Here is a 17,480-nt window from a genome sequence, read left to right as displayed (position 1 = left end):
GGCGAGGCGGCGGGCGGAGCCGGCGCGGCCGCGGGCCAGGCGCCGAGGTGCGCGCGGAGCGAGGTGGCCGCAGCGTCTCCGCGCGCGGCCCAAGCCCGGCAGGAGTGCGGAACCGCCGCCTCGGCCATGCGGCTCCCGGCCGGGGGGCCTGGGCTGGGGCCCGCGCCGCCCCCCGCGCTCCGCCCCCGCTGAGCCTGAGCCCGACCCGGGGCGCCTCCCGCCCGGCACCATGGTGCAGAAGTCGCGCAACGGCGGCGTATACCCCGGCCCGAGCGGGGAGAAGAAGCTGAAGGTGGGCTTCGTGGGGCTGGACCCCGGCGCGCCCGACTCCACAAGGGACGGGGCGCTGCTGATCGCCGGCTCCGAGGCCCCCAAGCGCGGCAGCATCCTCAGCAAACCTCGCGCGGGCGGCGCGGGCGCCGGGAAGCCCCCCAAGCGCAACGCCTTCTACCGCAAGCTGCAGAATTTCCTCTACAACGTGCTGGAGCGGCCGCGCGGCTGGGCGTTCATCTACCACGCCTACGTGTGAGTGGCCGGCGGGGCCCCCGTGGCGACCCCCATGGCGACCCCCATCGGCGACCCCGGCCAGGCTGGCTGCGGCGGGTTTGGCTCCCTGCCCCTGGGTCTGGGTCCGGGGCCGGCGCTCCCCGGCGGGAGTGCTGGGCCGAGACCGGAGAGCGATTGTGCAGCGCGCGGGCAGGAAGGATTCCGGGGTCGGGGCCGCTCAGGTCGGGGTGGGGGCTCCAGGCCCGCAGGACAGAGACGTGCGGCCGCCCCAGCCCCCTCCTCAGCCTGGGAGGCCCCTCCCCGCGGCCTCTGCGCCGAACAAAGGGCCGGCCGGGGAGGGAGGGCGGCAGCGCTGGGTCTGGACTCTCCGGGACTCTCGGGGACCCGCGGGGCTGGGGCCGCCCGACCAAGCGGGGGCGGGGGGGAAGGGTCTGGCCTGTCCTCCGCCATCCTCCCGAGCCGCTCTCCCTCAGACTAGGGTGAGCTTTTGGGTTCCTGAGATGGGGGAGGGGCCCTCCCATGACCCCCCCACCCCAGCCCGGGCTGAGCGCAGCTGTCTGTCCTGCCCCCTCGGCGCCGACGCCCCTCCCTGGCCCCGCGAACCCCCCCAGCTCCTGCGCTGTCCCATCTCTGCAGCCGCCGGCCGCCCCCGTGCACATCCCGGGCTCAGGACCCCTCCTTGGCAGAGCGAGGCCCGGGGGAGGGGCTGCGGCAGACCTGGGACCCCCAGCCCTGGGCCTGGAAGGGGCTGTCCCCTCTTCCCGGGCGAGGCTCAGGGCACGGCTGCCTCCTGGGGCAGGGCTGGCGGGGGGCGGCCGAAGCCTGCGTCCGTGTGCACCTGGGTGTTCGCATGTGGAATTGCACGGCCCGCTGCGTGTGCGGCCTGTGCGGCCGGTGTGCACAGCCTCCCCGCGCCAGGGCGCTTGCTCTCCCATCCCAGCTGAACAAGGGACCCGCTGAGCTCCGGGACCGGCCATTTTGTGTGAGAGGCATTTTGGGATGGGAGTGAGGGGCAGACTGGTCACAAGCTGGTCGGGCGCCCACCTGGGCCGAGAGGGGTGTGTGCCCCACGAATGTGCCCCAGCCTGCGTGTGGCCTTGAGTGTGCCCTCAGCAGACCCTCCGTGGACTGTGATATGGGAGGGTTCTGGGGTAGGGAGAAGATCCCAGAGGGAAATGCCAGGCCGCTTACAGGGAGGGTGTCTCCGTGGAGGGCCCCTGGGCACCCAGCTTGGTACTCCCCAAGCAGAAGCTTCTCCGACCTCCTGGGTCCTGGAAGCCCTGTGGCCCCCAGGAGGTGAGTCTGGCTTTTCCAGTCCAGGGTTCATTCCCGAATCCCCAGATGAGCTTCTGTGTTCTCAGGAATGGCCTCCCCTGATGGCCCTCACCTGGCCGGGGGCCAAAGGGGCTCTTGGTGGGCCGGTACTGGTCAGCCAGGTCCCTGCCCAAGGTGACTCCCCAGAGGAGGGCAGGATAGAACCCACCCCCACAGCCCTCCTGCCCTGACAGCCTGGCCAGCGCCCCGCTCTGCGTCTGACCCAGGGTTTGTTCTGCTTTGAGTCCATGATCCAAGGGCCCAGCGTGGCTGTTCCTGAGGTTTCCCGTTGGGTCAGCAGCTCTCCGCATGGCCGCCCCCTGCCTGGGCCTGCGTGGGTCAGCCCCTCTGTCTCTCCTTCCTGTCTCTGCCTCCTGAGAGCAGCAGTCCAGAACTGGGGCAAAGCATGGGGACGCTTACACATGTGGGGTCTGAGCCGTCTCTTCCTGACCACCCCCAGTCCGGACGGGCCCCCTCTAAGATAGAGCAGCAGCATGCGGGGGCTTCAGGCGAGACCCTCAACGTCTGAACAGCCCCGCCTTCCAGCCTGCACTAGGCCTCTCCTCAGCTCCTTTGCTGTGGGCACGGAGCTCCCTGAACCTCCCTGAGCCCCCAGCTCCCAGGCTCTCCTCAGCTCCTTTGCTGTGGGCAGGGGTGGCTTGGACTCAGGGAGGCGGCCCCTTTGGGAGGGGGATTTTTCTAAGGGGCAGGGCTGGAGAGCAGGGTTTCTGGTCCTGCCTCGGGTTGGACACTGGGGGCTGGTCTCAGAACCTCTGCAAACCTCAGTTTTCCGTCGGTAACATCGGCACAACTGCTTCTCAACCCAGGGCTTTGTGAACACCACTGCTGGGGGGCATCACACTCTTCCAGGCCGGCCCAGTGCCCTCTGTGAAAGGGGACGTGGCTCAGCACTGCTGCTGCAGCTCACCGCCCGGCTCCCAGACCCCTGGTGTGGTGTTCGCTGCTGTCCCCATGGCCCAGCCCATCCTTGGAGTGCAGCCCCCCACCTCCACTTGGGAGGCCTGATGGCCCCGTGTCCTCTGGTCCGGCATGGACTGGCCCGTGTGGCGCGTTAGGCAGCATTTGGTCTGTTTGTTCATCAGCTAAACGGAGATGGAGCTCAGTTGGGCCTGGGGCAGCCGGGAGTGGGGGGAAGGCCAGGGCTCCTTGTGCTGCCGCACCCAGCTGTGGCTGAATACAGGTCCCCAGGCCCACCTGCCTTTTGCCTATTGCCACCAGTGTCTGGCTTCGGAGAGGTCAAGTTGTGAGAACCTCTCTGGGCATCCCTGTTGGACCCGGGGTGGCCACTGTCTGGGGTAGAGAGGGCGGTGGCTGCTGCCCCATGGCCCCAGGGCTTGGTGGGCGTCAGGCCAGGCCCCTGCTGCCCCCGCTCTGGGGAGGTGGGGACGTCCAGCACTGAGTTAGAGAGGGACTTCATCCACTGTTGCTCCTCTGTGGGAGCCGTGGCCTCTGCTCGCACTGCCTGGGTGCTTTCCCAGAGGCTCTGGAGACAGGGCCTTCTCTGAGTCAGAAGGGCGTCAGACCTGCTGTCTGCCTGGTCGGGGCGGGGTGCTGGGCCACCTCTCCCAGACCTCCCAAAGGGAGTGTGAGCTGCAGAAATGGCCCGAACTAGCAGATGATGTGCCCCTGGGGCTGCCGCAGGGGACTCTGGGCCAGATCACCATGGGGGGCCCTTCGGAGCCTGAATCCCGGGCTCCAGCCTCTCTCCTGCAGCCCATCTGCGCATAGGACTGGAGCCGGGCACTGCTCCACCATGGAGTTGAACCTCCTCGTCCAGGATCCCCGCGTGGGTTGCTGGGTGTGGGAAAGGGAGCTCCGCTCTGTTCCCGCTGGGTGCAGACCTCAGTTACCACTCAGTTACAGCCTGCCAGAGGGTCACGCAGCCTGGTTCCTGTGGATGGGGAAACTGAGGCAGAGGAAGGTTGAGTGAGCTCCAGAGTTGTCCTGCTTAACTGAAAGGGGGGGTCCCAGCCTGAGATGAGAGCTTGGGGGTGCAGATTGCTTGATCTTGCCAGCAGCCCAGCCACGTGGAGTGGCCAGAGTGAAGCTGTGTTTAAAATAGGCCAGATGGGAAATCTGGCACCGGGGAGGGCCTGTCCCTGGGGCTCGCTGTGCCATCTTGGCTTTTGGGCCAGGCCTCAGCTGGGGTCCAGGGTTTCAGGGGCCTCTGGCCCTGGGCTGCTTGACCAGGTGCTGTGTCCCATTTCACTGCAGGGAAGGGCCCGGGACGGAGGGCCTATGTTCAAGTCCCCCGGTGCCGGGGCCCAGGCGCTTCCCCTCACAGTCCTGGAGAACTCGGGTGGTGCTGAGCACAGGCCGCTGGGCCTCTTTCCCACCCCTTCATTCAGCTCTGGGGCTGGTGTGAGCCCTCGAAGGGCTGGCTGGGGTGGGCAGGCGCCCGGCACAGTGGTGGGGTTCAGACACTCTCTTCTTGGTCAGGCTGCTTTGAGGGGTGAGTGCAGGCCTGGGCTTTACCCAGCACAGAGCGGGGCCCTGGCAGGACCAGGGTCCAGTCTCTGCTGACGGAGCATTGTGTGCCGAGAAAGAGACTCGAGTGCTTGAACGGCCACATTCCCCTTCTTCCCACAGCCTGCTGTGTAGGAAATCTTATGGAAATTTCCCAAAAGGTGAAGAAGCCTTGGAGAGTTGTGGTTTCCGGGGAAACCTGGATTTCTCTGGTTCCTGGACCCCTCGGGAGGTCTCGGGCTTCCTCGCAGGATTTCTGCCCCTCACCAAATAATTTAAAGTGAAATTACTCTGGAGTGATAAGACATTGTACATGATGCTGCTTAGTTACACGGTGGAGTCAACCTCTGTGCACATTCTGTGTCTGTGAGAGGATAGGAGCTAAAGGATAAGCAGAAACTCTCCTCCTGACCATTCCACAGTGAGAGCAGAGAAAATCTGTTTTATTAGAAGTCACTGCAAACCAATCTCTGCAGAGACGCGGTCTCTCCAGAGGTGCCGGCGCCCTGGATGTGGGCACTGCTGGGCGCTAAGGATTCTCGGCCCCCAGGATGCTGACCACGTGGGAGTCCTGTCTCCAGTTTTGAAAATGCTTAAATACTGGAGTGTTTCAGAACTGTGATCACTTCTCACAGCACAGGCTGAGTCCAGTGGTGGAGAGTGGCTTAACATAGTGATTTTCCCAGTTTGTTTTAGTCAATAAACAAATGAATCTATGGATCTCCGTTAGTCCCTGTGCTCCTGACACGTCCATGGCCCCTGTGTGCACACTCAGCAAGTCCGTCTGGCAGCTGCTTGCAAGAGCACGGGGCTAGCCTCTGCCCTGTAGGAGTGACATTCCATAGCCTCACAGGAGCTGGGCTAGCCTCAGCCCCATAGGAATGACATTCCACAGCCGTAGAGGAGCCAGGCTAGCCTCAGCCCTGTAGGAGTGACGTTCCATAGCCGCACAGGAGCCGGGCTAGCCTCAGCCCTATAGGAATGACGTTCCCCAGCCGTAGAGGAGCTGGGCTAGCCTCCGCCTGAAGCTGCTTCCAGTGTGGGGAGATGAATCTGTTACACAGAGTGGGTTCCCTCCTAGGAAAATGGGCAAGTCTGGAGGACCAAGGGGGACCTGTGGGGGCCTTGAATATGGGGAGAAGGGATATGGGATGGCCGAGCTGCCTTGCCCAGAGGCTGGGGAGGGGCAGCCTGTGCCCTAGGCCCTCCGAATGTCCACTTGAGGTTTGACGGGAGGCTGGGGCCAGCGGCCAGGCCATGTCCTGTTAAAGGCTCAGGCGGGAGCAATGTGCCCGTTTTGGGAGGATGGGGGGCAAGGATGGTGGGGTGATGCCTGCGATGTCCCCCGGGAGAGACCTTGGCCTTGTGTCTGACATCTTGTCATCACAGACAGAGCCCAAGCGTGTTACCTCACGGGGGGCTGTCTTAACTATTTTCCAGCGAGCATGCCGGGCAGCTCTGAGACGGGAAACTGCTCGTGTGTGCGCGGTCCGTGGACGCAGCCCCGCTCCCCTCTGTGCTTCCGCCCATGTGAGACGTGCTCCTGTGTGGCCGTGACCTGTGAAGACCCTGCGTGACCTGTGGGGCGTGAGGCTCGGGGAGGCTGTGAAGACAGTTCTGAGGGCCCTGTGTGACCCGTGGGGTGTGAGGCTCGGGGAGGGCAGGGATGGGGCTCTGGCCGGGGGCGTCGTCCTGAGACTGGCCAGCGTCGGGCTCCTAGACCCGAGTTTCGTGGTCTGCGTGGTGGGGGTAACCGTTCTGCATCTGTGTCACGTGATTGCCGCCGGGATTCAACGTGTGAGTCACTCCACACGATGCCTGATGCGTGCGATGTTCCCCAAGCTCGTAGCTGTCATCGCCGTGACCGTGAGGCTGGTTCAGCAGAGTGGAAGGCCTCACCCCGGACGGAGCGTGGAGGCCAGGAGGGAGGATGGCTGGCCGGTCGGGGACGGCGTCGCTCTGCCCCTCCGGCCGATTCTCAGTCCCATTGGTCAGCGGCTGGGCCGTGACGGAGAGGCCTGCGCTGCTGTTGAGGGCCAGGGCGTGGGTTGAAGCGCGGGGCCCGGGCTCGAGCGTGGGAAGCTTGCCTGTTTGTCGTGTGGGACTGGCCGCGGAGATGCCGGCTGTTTACTTGGAACGAAGGTGCCTGCCCTGTGTGTGCCCGGTGTTTGGGGGATTGTCTTCCTGTTCGTGGCTTCCGGCATGTTCCCAGCATCCTGAGGGTTGAGGCTTGGAGGACAGGAATGATCTTCGGCTTGAGAAACCACTGTGGGCAGGTTTTACCAGGGAACCCCTTAAGCTGTGAAAGAGCTGCAGTGCAAGCTTCTAGTTTCCACGCGGACCGCGCCAGAGAACTCGCCGGGCCGCCTCGGGACGGCAGCAGAGGACCCGCCGGGACGCCTCAGCACCGACACGCGCCCAGCCATGAGGCCGCCTTTAGCACGGAGCGTCGAGCGGAAACGGCGGTGCCCGGAACGCGGATGCCCTTTGCAGGGCTGGAGCTCAGCTCTGCCTTCCGACAACACTTGGCTGACAGCTCTGGGAGTCTCAAAACGGTGCCTTTGTGGAGGGGAGGGCCCTGGACATCCTCAGAGGAGGAAGCGCCTCCTGGGTAGGGTGGGCAGCACCTGTTCAACACGCCTAACAGATGCAAGGTCGAAGGAGGAGGGGCCTGCAGATCTGAGCTTGTCCCCGAGGAACTCTCTGGAAATGGCTCCCGCTGGCCCCTGCGTGCGACCCCTACGCTCACCAGCCCGTGTGCCGAGCTTTCTCTGTTGATTTCGGAGTGGGTTCTGGTTCCTGCCTCCCTAGTGGGCTCTGAGTGGCAGGGCCCTGCCGACCGCTGGCCTCAGCAGTGGGTGATGGAGTGTGGGCCCTGCAGGAGGAGGCTCTGTCCTTGATGGCTCTTGGGTGAGGGGGTGTGAGGGAGGCGGCCAGCGCAAGGCGGGCGGGCCCTGAGAAGCCCCTCTGTTTCCCCTTTAGCCTGAGAAAGCTGTACCCACAGAGCTGGAGGAGGGAGTGGCTCAGGATGCTGCTTAGCAAATAGGTTGGTCTGGAGTCTGGGAAATGGAGAGTTAGACTTTTTGTTGTCTGAAGCTGGGATGGGTCGTGCTTTTAATTCGTCCAGGAGAACATGGGGCTGAAGAGCTCTCTGCTCTTGTGGCCCCTGATGGGAGTGCTCTGAGGTCTGGCAGGCCACAGAGCTGCTGGGACGGCCTCAGCCCCAAACCTGCGCCTGTCGCTTCCCGGGGCCAGGCCAGAGGTTTCCCAGTGAGAGCTTTGGGGTCGACATTTCCAGGAGGAGAAGGCACTTCTGAAATAGCGTGCCACTGGTGAGCTTGTGTGGCTTTTCTTTCTCTGTAACCTGCTCTGAGTTGTCCCATTGAGTGTTCTGGGGATGTGGGCATCTGGAGCCCGTGGAGAGGATGGGACTGGGGGTGCGTGGGGGAGACGCCCCTGCCAAGTACAGGGGAGACCCCCTCAGTCCCACCTGGGAGAGTCTGTGCGCGGGGCTGTGGTTGATTGGCTGGCAAGTTTGAATGCGGATCAATGTGCCACTTGTTTCTAAGTCAGCAGGGCCCCTGCCCCCACACACTGAGTGGCTGGATTCTGGGAGCCTTTTCCTGTGGAGAGTAGAGCCGGAGTGTGGGGCGCAGGGCCATGGCCCTGTTCCAGCATCGGGGAGCCAGTGTGCAGGTGCTTTCTCCTGTTAGCAGTGGGCCTGTGCTGTGCTCCCTGTGGGGTTAGGCGGCCCCGGTGGGAGCTTCAGTCTTGAAAGGGGCTCATAGCCCTGGGGTGCAGGCTGCTGTGCGTGGGGGGCATCACACGCAGGTCCCCAGGATGATGTGTGGTGGAGGACGGGGCGACGTGAGCTCTCCACAGAGCTTCATGTCCCTTCTGTTGTCTAAACCACAGACCCCGTGCCAGGTGAGGGGCTGGGGTGGGTGAGGCTAAGGTACCTGCCCCGAGGCCTCGGGGCACTTGGCGGCCCCTCCACCCCCACAGGAGACATCAGCTTGAGTGGAGAGGCCAGCCTCTGAGAAGGCTTCTCTCTGGCCACCAGCTGCCCAGAGCTCCCAGCCCAGGGCCAGCAGCTTGTGCTGGCCCCAGACAGGGGATGCTGGGCGGCCTCTCGCAGAGGGAGTGGTGGTTTTCGGACAGTGGCTGCCTCGCTTTGGGGATGAGGATGTTTTCCAGACGTGCTCTGGAACTGACATTAGGCTCTGCTGCCTACCCAGCTTGAACAAAATTAGGTCTTTCATTTTTTTGGGTTGCTGGGAATGGCTTTGTGGATGCATAGGAGAGCATGGTTGCTCCAGGAAGTCCGGCGGGGAGTGGGTTGAACACTCCGAGTCTCCCATCCCTGAATCATCTCAGTGGGGGCGGACGGGCAGCTCCTGGGGGTGTGGCAGGGGCTGGGCTCCAGGCTGCCCAGCCTGCAGGGAGCCTCCTTCTAGATTCTTCCTCTGTATCTGTGGCGTGGAGGCATCTGCTGCCTCTGTCTGCCCCCGCCTCATCCTCCAGGTCTTCTCTAGTTTTGTTTCTCCCCATGGAGCCCTTACCCGTGACCTAAGCTGAATACCTGAGAACTTTCGAGCTTGCTTTTCTGTTTAGGTTTGGAAAAAACATGAGAAGGGTGAGTGGGAGCAAAAGGCCAGTTTCTGCCTGGCTCCCTGTCCTGGGAGGAGGTGGGCAGAAGCCTCGGGCAGGGATGAGAGGTTGGGATGTCTGCCCTGAGGGGCTGTGGGCGGGAGGCCGGAGGCGCCTGGTTAATGTGTTTCTGCCCCTGTGTGCGGGTGCAGGGTTCTAAGCTGGGACTCAGGGTGCAGAGGGCACGTGTGTGGGACTTTAAAGTTTGTCTGTCATGGAGGCTGAGCCCTGGGGAAGGGCAGCAGCACTCGGCCGGCTGGGCTTCCTTCTCCTGGAGAAGGGTGGTCAGGGAGGCAGGGATATCGGGGAGTGCCACCCCAGGACGGAGCAGGAGGCAGCCTGGAGTCCCCTTTGTAGACCAGATAGGGCCAGGCAGGGCCTGATGTCCGTATTCTATTATTTATTTATTTTAAGTGTGGGGGTCTTGCTCTGTGGCCCAGGCTGAGTGCAGTGGTGTGATTGTAGCTGACTGCAGCCCGGAACTCCTGGGCCTGAGCGATCCTCCTGCCTTGACCTCCTGAGTAGCTGGGAGATGACCCCCTTCTTACCCGTTCTTCCAGAATAGGTCAAATTCACATGACATGTGCACACACACACACACACACACACAGAAAAGACACCCACGGAAACCCTGAAATATATAAAATGATGTCCAGCCAGTATGATTTGCCCCCTCTGCGCTGCCCCATCTCCATACCGGGTCAGCCATGGCCCCTCTCCTGGAGCCGTTCTCTGCATGCGTGCCACGGTACAGCATGTGTGTGTCTGTGTGTGTTCACTCACTTCTTTTCACATGTGTGGAGTCACTCCATGTCCTGCCTTGTGTGTGTGGCCCCCTCTCCCTGCATGTCCCCCTCTAGGCTCCGTCGGGCGCTCACGACTTCTCTGACCGGTTTGCAGTGATGGACCTTGAAGCAGGTGCTAGGACTTTGCCGCTGCAAACGGTGCTGCGTGGGGCTCCATGCACATCTTCACGCAAGGTGCAGGTCGGCAGGATGAATTCCTAGAAGCTGCCTGGTGGCTGTAAAAATGTTCTTATCCCAAAGGACCAAATATGCAGAGAAGTTTAACACTCACTTTTCCTGTCATTGAAAAGTTACATTTTTGTGGAAACCCGTCCAGGCTGGAGACAGAAGGTGTGTGCAGGGAGAGGAGGCTCTGGGGCACCACTCTAGGCTGCCTGCTGCTCAGGTGGTTGATGTGGGGGCAGATGCCCTGTTCCTTGGGGTAGGTGCCACCTCCTCCCTGCTCCCTGGGGTAGATGCAGCCTCCTCCCTGCTGCCTGGGGTAGGTGCCACCTCCTCCCTGCTGCCTGGGGTAGGTGCAGCCTCCTCCCTGCTGCCAGGGGTAGGTGCTGCCTCCTCCCTGCTGCCTGGGGTAGATGCAGCCTCCTCCCTGCTCCCTGGGGTAGGTGCATTCTCCTCCCTGCTGCCTGGGGTAGGTGCCGCCTCCTCCCTGCTCCCTGGGGTAGATGCAGCCTCCTCCCTGCTGCCTGGGGTAGATGCCACCTCCTCCCTGCTGCCTGGGGTAGGTGCAGCCTCCTCCCTGCTGCCAGGGGTAGGTGCTGCCTCCTCCCTGCTGCCTGGGGTAGATGCAGCCTCCTCCCTGCTCCCTGGGGTAGGTGCATTCTCCTCCCTGCTGCCTGGGGTAGGTGCCGCCTCCTCCCTGCTCCCTGGGGTAGATGCAGCCTCCTCCCTGCTGCCTGGGGTAGGTGCCACCTCCTCCCTGCTGCCTGGGGTAGGTGCTGCCTCCTCCCTGCTGCCTGGGGTAGATGCAGCCTCCTCTCTGCTCCCTGGGGTAGATGCAGCCTCCTCCCTGCTCCCTGGGGTAGGTGCATTCTCCTCCCTGCTGCCTGGGGTAGGTGCCGCCTCCTCCCTGCTCCCTGGGGTAGATGCAGCCTCCTCCCTGCTGCCTGGGGTAGGTGCCACCTCCTCCCTGCTGCCTGGGGTAGGTGCAGCCTCCTCCCTGCTGCCTGGGATAGGTGCTGCCTCCTCCCTGCTCCCTGGGGTAGGTACATTCTCCTCCCTGCTGCCTGGGGTAGGTGCCGCCTCCTCCCTGCTCCCTGGGGTAGATGCAGCCTCCTCCCTGCTGCCTGGGGTAGGTGCCGCCTCCTCCCTGCTGCCTGGGGTAGGTGCAGCCTCCTCCCTGCTGCCTGGGGTAGGTGCTGCCTCCTCCCTGCTGCCTGGGGTAGATGCAGCCTCCTCTCTGCTCCCTGGGGTAGATGCAGCCTCCTCCCTGCTCCCTGGGGTAGGTGCAGCCTCCTCCCTGCTCCCTGGGGTAGGTGCAGCCTCCTCCCTGCTCCCTGGGGTAGGTGCAGCCTCCTCCCTGCTCCCTGGGGTAGATGCAGCCTCCTTCCTGCTGCCCCGGGGTAGGTGCAGCCTCTTCCCTGCTCCCTGGGGTAGGTGCAGCCTCTTCCCTGCTCCCTGGGGTAGGTGCAGCCTCCTCCCTGCTCCCTGGGGTAGGTGCAGCCTCCTGCCTGCTGCCCGGGGTAGGTACAGCCTCCTCCTCCCTGCTGCCCGGGGTAGGTGCAGCCTCCTCCTCCCTGCTGCCTGGGGTAGGTGATATTTCTGCCCTCCTACCTGATTAGGCGCTGGGGCCACTCTTGGGGATGGGGGAGGAGGGCCGGCCCCCGGGGTGCTGGCCATGGTCCTGACCAGGAGCTGCAGTTGCGGCTCCTCGTGGGCCAGAGGATCCCCTTGTGTGATTCTTGTTTGGCATCCGCCCAGGCCATAGAGTCAGGGGCTTGGCTCACCTCTGGGCAGCTATGGGGAAGGGGCTGGTGTTTGGGAGGTGCCCGAGGAATGATCGGTGGGGGGTGGCTGCTGGGGCAAGGTACATGACCGGCTTCTCTCCTTTACAATTAGCACTGAGCCAGCTTATCTGAGACCATCCCTTCCCACGGGTGCCATTTAATTAGCCAAGAGCTGAGTTAAGATCACGTGAAGAAAGTTGGGGGGGCCTTGGCCTGAGCGGCGGGTGGACAGGGCTGCGTCTGTCAGGGTGAGGGGGTCTGGCGGCCCCTGCCGCCCTCGTTTCTTAAATAAACGTTTGGTCGTGGCTTATTTTCTTCTGACTGCAAAGTAAGCACATCCACCGCAGGAGACTGGGAAAGCGTGGAAAACAGGGAAGGACGTTTGCTCTTCCTGGTTTCTTTCCAGGTGTCTGCGCCCGCCTGTGCGTTTCTAAACAGAATAGGATTCAGGCGGTCCCGTCCCGCTGTGGTGTTAACGGCATACTGTCTGCACTTCTCATGGGCAAGATGAGTCTCGCGTGCCAGGTAGTTGGCCTGTCTCTGACCTGGGGCTGCCGCAGCACCCGTCCAGCCACCTGTGGACATGGATGACGGCAGAGTCCCTGTGTTGTGTGGTGTCCCTGCGTGGATGTCGACACCACAGCTGTCCTGGGGACGTGTCCACATGAGGCTTGAGGAATCCACATGTGTCCCATCCAGGGCCGTCCTGCAGGCCCTGGGTCTGCCTGAATGTGATTAGGTGATGAGGCCACCCTGGCCAGGAAGGCTGGTGAGGGGAGAGGGAGGACGCAGGCTGGCCCAGGAGGGGCTTGTGTTGGAATGAGGTTCTTTCTGTGGGGTGAGCCCTCCGTCGCCGGAGGTGTGCAAGTGGAGGCCGAGAGAGAGCACTCACTAGGACGTTTGTAGGGGGCCAGGGACTGGAGCTGTGAGCCGTGGACCAGCTGAGGGCACTGGCCTGCTTGGGAGGGGGTTAGGCGTGGCTGTCTCGGGGGGCTGTGGGGGGGAAGGCCTGCTGGGAGCCTCGGTCAGGAGCCCCACTGTTGGGGTGCCCTCAGCACCTGAATGGGTTTCGGGTGGGGCTGACAGGCAGCTTGAGCCCATGAAGGGAGTGTGGGATGTCTCAGGAGGAGCCCCCTTGTTGAGGGTGGGGGGAGCCCCTCTCCACCCCAGCTCCCCTGGGACCTCATGAAGCCTTTGCTCCCCAAAGCTGCCAAGGGCTTGGGTAAGGCCAGGGAGGGACCTGCAGGGTCAGGAGCCCAGGCCAGGCCAAGCAGGGGTCCCCAAAGGTGTTGGGGATGGGGGTGTGCATGACAGGGAAGCTCCGGGGCTCGGGTTTGGGGAGGAGTAGGCTGGGCTGGGAGGGGGACACTGGCCAGAGCCAGAGCAAGCTTCAGCCACAGAAGAAGGGGCGATTCCACAGCTCACAAGGTCCCCGGGTGCCGTCTGCTTCCTGTAGTGTAAACGCACCTGTCCACATTCCAGCCTTCCTACCGAGACAACAGCACCATGGACTGGAGGAGTCTAGAGGGGACAAGGTGTGGTGAGTGTTAACTCTCCCCACCCAAAGCTGTCCTATTCAGAGAGAAACTGAGGCACAAGTGGGTGGACACCCTGGGCACAGAGCCACTGATGGGCAGGCAGGTTACCTGTGTGTGCTTGCTGTCCCAGACCTTGACAACACGGTTTATTTTGTTTTTTAAAAATAGAGGTTAAATTATCCTAACATGCAGATAGCATTTTAAAGCGAGTAATTCAGAGGCATTTAGAGTGGAGAATTTAGTGATGGTCTGCCGCCACCAGCCCTATTTGAAAACTTGTCACCCCATGTGGACACTCTTGCCCTCTGCCATCGTGTGCCCCACCCTGTCCCTGGCAGTTGCCGGTCTCCTTCCTGTCTCTGTGACGTGCCTGTTATTTTATTTTATTTAATTTATTTATTTTTGAGGCAGGGTCTCTTTTCGCCCAGGCTGGAGTGCAGTGTCTCAATCACAGCTCACTGCAGCCTGGACCTCCTGGACTCGAGCCATCCTCCAGCCTCCGTCTCCCGAGTCGCTGGGACTGCAGGTGCCCCACCACATCTGGCTAACTTAAATCATTTGTAGAGATGGGGTCTCATTGTGTTACCCAGGCTGGTCTCGAACTCCTAGGCCCAAGCTGTCCTCCTGCCTCGGCCTCGCCAAGCTCTGGGAGTACAGGCGTGGCCTCCGGGCCCGGCCTGTTTGCTTCGGACGTTTCGTGTAAGTGGAGCTGTCATCGTGGTGCCGTTTTGTGCCTGGCTTTCCTTGCCGAGCCTGCCCTCAGGTTCCTTCGTGTTTAGGGTACTCCTTCATTCTCCCCGTGTCTGGGGGCCGCTGCCTCGTCCTTCCTGTGGCCGCACGGACAGACCTCAGTTTATCTACCCACCCACCAACTGGATGTTGGGTTGCGTCTGCCGTGAGGCTGCTGTGGACACGCGGTGAGTGTCTCTGGACATTTCGTCATTCCTCTTGGGACGAAGCCTGCATCACATGTGGCCAGGTGCCCTGGGTGGGCCGTGCCCTCCTCATCTCAGCCCCCCAGACCCACACAGGCCCCCTCCCGGAGCCCTCGCCTTGCTCTTCCCGCTGTGCGGAAGGCGGTGCAGTGACGCCTGAGTGTGGGCCCCAGGCCTAGCTGCCAGCCTGGGCTCTCGAGCAGGTTCAACTTGGCCAGGGCAGGGTCTTGGCTGCCGCCTGCCTGGATGTGGGGAGACCCCTCTGTGCAGGTTCTGGGCTGGGCACTTGGGGCCACTGTCTGAGCAGAGGATGTGGGGTCCTGCCTCCGGGAGGGCGAGCAGACCCCTGCTCTGGTGGGACAGTGCTCGGTCAGGCTCAGGGCCCTGGAGAGAATACACCAGGGAGACTTGGGGGCTGCCCGGGGAAGGGATGGTCGGGCAGCCTTTCAGAGAAAGTGACCTGAGATTGAAGCCTGGGGGATGAGGGGGCGGCTCTGGGACCTGCGGGTAGGAGAGGATTCCAGGCAGCAGGAAGTGCATGTGCAAAGGCCCTGGGGCAGGGACGGCGTTTGCCGAGGGCAGGAGGGGAGCAGGGTGGATGGGTCGTGTGGGGTCCACCATGAGGCACTGCAGCGGCCTCGAGGGCCAGGCCAGGGTGGGGTCTATCTTCAGGGCCTGGGGCTCACCTATGCTGGCTGCCATTCCCACCCAGCTTCTCCACATGCTTCTGGGATCAAAGTGGCTGGTACAGGGGCGCTTCTCTGCGGGCTCAGTGGGTTGGGATGGGGCAGTGGAGAGTGGGTAGCCGGGGCATGCTGGGAGGAAGAGTAAAGTCCAGGGGACCCCAGGCCAGGGGCTGCGAGCCCAGGGAGGTTGCGGGGTCGGGGAGGGCGGGCCAGGACCTCTGCGTGGGGCTGGGCTGGGCACTTTGGCCAGCCCTGCTTGGTGCACCTGCTGGGTCTCTGTCCAGCACCTGTGGTCTGGGTGGGACAGGTGACTAATGGAGAACAAATGAGCCCTGCGGAGCTTCCGTCTCCAGGGACCGTGAGCAGGCACTGCTAAGTCACGAGGCAGTGCCCGGGGAGCTGATTTAACCGCGTGCTGAGCCAGCGGGTTTCCTGCCAGGGCCTGGGAGTCCGCCCACAGCTGCAGCTCCCAGAGCCCCTGGGGTGCATGGCGGACGCCCCCTCTTTCTGGGCCGGGGCGAAGGCCCTGGAAGGACCTGTGGTTGCTGCAGCAATGCAGGGGGCTGGGGGTCCCTGTGAGCCTTGGGCATCTGCTGCGGGAGTGGTTAGGGAGCAACATGCAGGTGGGCAGGACCCCCACCTCCGGCTCCTCCACTCCTGTTCCCGAGGGAGCCACAGCTGGCTGAAGGAAGTGGCCATCCTGGGGCCATGGTCAGTGTGGGGCATCAAGAGCCCCCTGAGAGCGCCTCCCTGCCCAGGATGTTGGAAGGAGGGCTGTAGGTGCCAGGTGGGCGCAGGTGGGCATAGGCAGGCCCAGGCCGTTTGGAGGCCGTGAGCATCAGGCTAGCAGCTGGGCCTTCTGAGGACCTGAGACTTCCTGACCTGTGTCCTGTCAGGGTCCAGTTGAGCACCCAGTGTTTGGGAGGCTCGGTCCCACCTGGGCCACCTCCCGTCCCTGCCCCATGGCCTTAGGCTCAGGTGGGTGCTGTCGGAAGCTCCGAATGAGGGTGGACCCTGGCCTGGCAGGTACAAGCCACGCAGTGCTCAGCATGAGGCGGCTCCACGCGAGAGGTCTCTGTGTGCAGCTCTGCAGGAGCGTGGCCCATGTCCCCTCCAGCCCCGGCGGTCTGCAGTGATCCATCACGCTTGGTTCATGCCCGGTTCACGCCTGGACTCTGTCAGCGGCGCCCGCGCCCGTCACTTCTGAGGTGGGAGGTGGCGTGTGTCCTGGAAACAGAGCAGTTCATTAGATGGTGAAATTAGATTCCAGGTTGCAGCGCGGCGGCCGCCTAATGGACGAGGCGAGCGGGGTCCCCAGGGAGGCTCGAGCAGTCCTGGACCTGGTGCCCACTCCGGCCTCATGCTGGCTTCCTGCTCATCCCCGGGGCCCTGCTGGGCTCCCAGGTCCCCAGCCCCGGGGAGGTGCAGCCTCATCAGCATGGACATTGTTCTGGACAGGGAATTTCTGCCTAAGGAGGCTGCGTGGGACCCCCCAGGACCCCCTGCAGTGGGAGAGGGGTGCATGGTGGGGGCCGTGCAGCCAGCCAGCTCTGGCCAATCCGCGCGTGGGCCTCTGAGAGTCTCCGGAGCCTCTGTTTTCCCGACTGTGAAATGGGCACGTGACTGTAGGGCTGCTTCCCTCCTGGCAGGTCATGGGTGTGCTGAGAAGCTTAGCCCGTGGAGTGGGAGTGGGGTCTTGATGTCAGGGGCCCCTCCTGACCCAACCCTGGCTCTGTCTGAGGCAGGGGCTGAGGGTGGCGGTGAGGTGGCGACGCCTTCCCTCCTGCCCGCCCATCCTTCACGTGTTCCGTTTTCATTTAACTAAATACGCAAGATGAGATGAACAGCCCTGGCCAACTCGGAGTCAGCCTCTGGGGAAGGGGCCTGACTGGAGGATCCAGAGTCGCAGAGCGAGGGGGCTGGCTGTGGGACTGACTCGGGGGGCCCAGACCCCTCCTCTTCCCCAAGTGCATGAAGCGAGTGAGGAGCGGGGTGGCGGCGTCTGTGTCATGCTTTCCCAGAAAAGAAATATCCCCTTCAACCAGAATGGGGAAGGAAGGCGGGGGAGACCTGGAAGCACAGGAGTCTCCCGGAGGTGGGGGGCCCGTGAGCAGAGGGGTCTCCCGGAGGTGGGGGGCCCGTGAGCAGAGGGGTCTCCCGGAGGTGGGGGGCCCGTGAGCAGAGGGGTCTCCCGGAGGTGGGGGGCGGTGAGCAGAGGGGTCTCCCGGAGGTGGGGGGCCCGTGAGCAGAGGGGTCTCCCGGAGGTGGGGGGCCCGTGGGCAGAGGGGTCTCCCGGAGGTGGGGGGCCCGTGGGCAGAGGGGTCTCCCGGAGGTGGGGGGCGGTGAGCAGAGGGGTCTCCCGGAGGTGGGGGCCCGTGAGCAGAGGGGTCTCCTGGAGGTGGGGGGTCCATGAGCACAGGGGTCTCCCGGAGGTGGGGGCCCCGTGAGTAGAGGAGTTTCTGCATCTCGAGGCCTGAGGGTGCCAGCGTGGGGGCCCCAGGACTGTGGTCCGGCCTTAACTGGGCACCCCTCTGGCCTGGTGACCCTTTGGTCCCTCCCACGGGCCCCTCCCTGCCCCAACTTCTCCTCTTTGCACTTAGGTCCCAGTTCC

At 63.4% G+C, this 17,480-nt stretch overlaps 1 protein-coding gene across 12 annotated transcripts in view; it reads left to right on the top strand.

Annotated features, from left to right (window-relative positions):
- The first annotated feature begins 12 nt into the window (after nt 1–12).
- KCNQ2 (potassium voltage-gated channel subfamily Q member 2) overlaps nt 13–17,480 on the top strand; it is a 78,288-nt gene continuing 60,820 nt past the window's right edge. For 5 of the 12 annotated variants that reach the window (XM_024352127.3, XM_024352124.3, XM_016938331.4 and 2 more), the window contains exon 1: nt 14–525. In XM_024352127.3, the coding sequence (XP_024207895.1) occupies nt 230–525 (296 nt within the window). In that variant the 5' untranslated portion in view covers nt 14–229. Of the gene's footprint in view, nt 526–8,925; nt 8,945–14,034; nt 14,166–17,480 lie in introns of those variants that run through there. The other 7 variants (XM_024352129.3, XM_024352130.3, XM_024352128.3 and 4 more) reach the window with 4 other exon arrangements.

The sequence above is a fragment of the Pan troglodytes genome, chromosome 21 (assembly GCF_028858775.2).
Source record: "Pan troglodytes isolate AG18354 chromosome 21, NHGRI_mPanTro3-v2.0_pri, whole genome shotgun sequence".
In the NCBI taxonomy this organism is placed as follows: Eukaryota; Metazoa; Chordata; class Mammalia; order Primates; family Hominidae; genus Pan; species Pan troglodytes.
The sequence above is the reverse complement of the archived record's forward strand: the minus strand, read 5'-3'. Positions and strand labels throughout refer to the sequence as shown.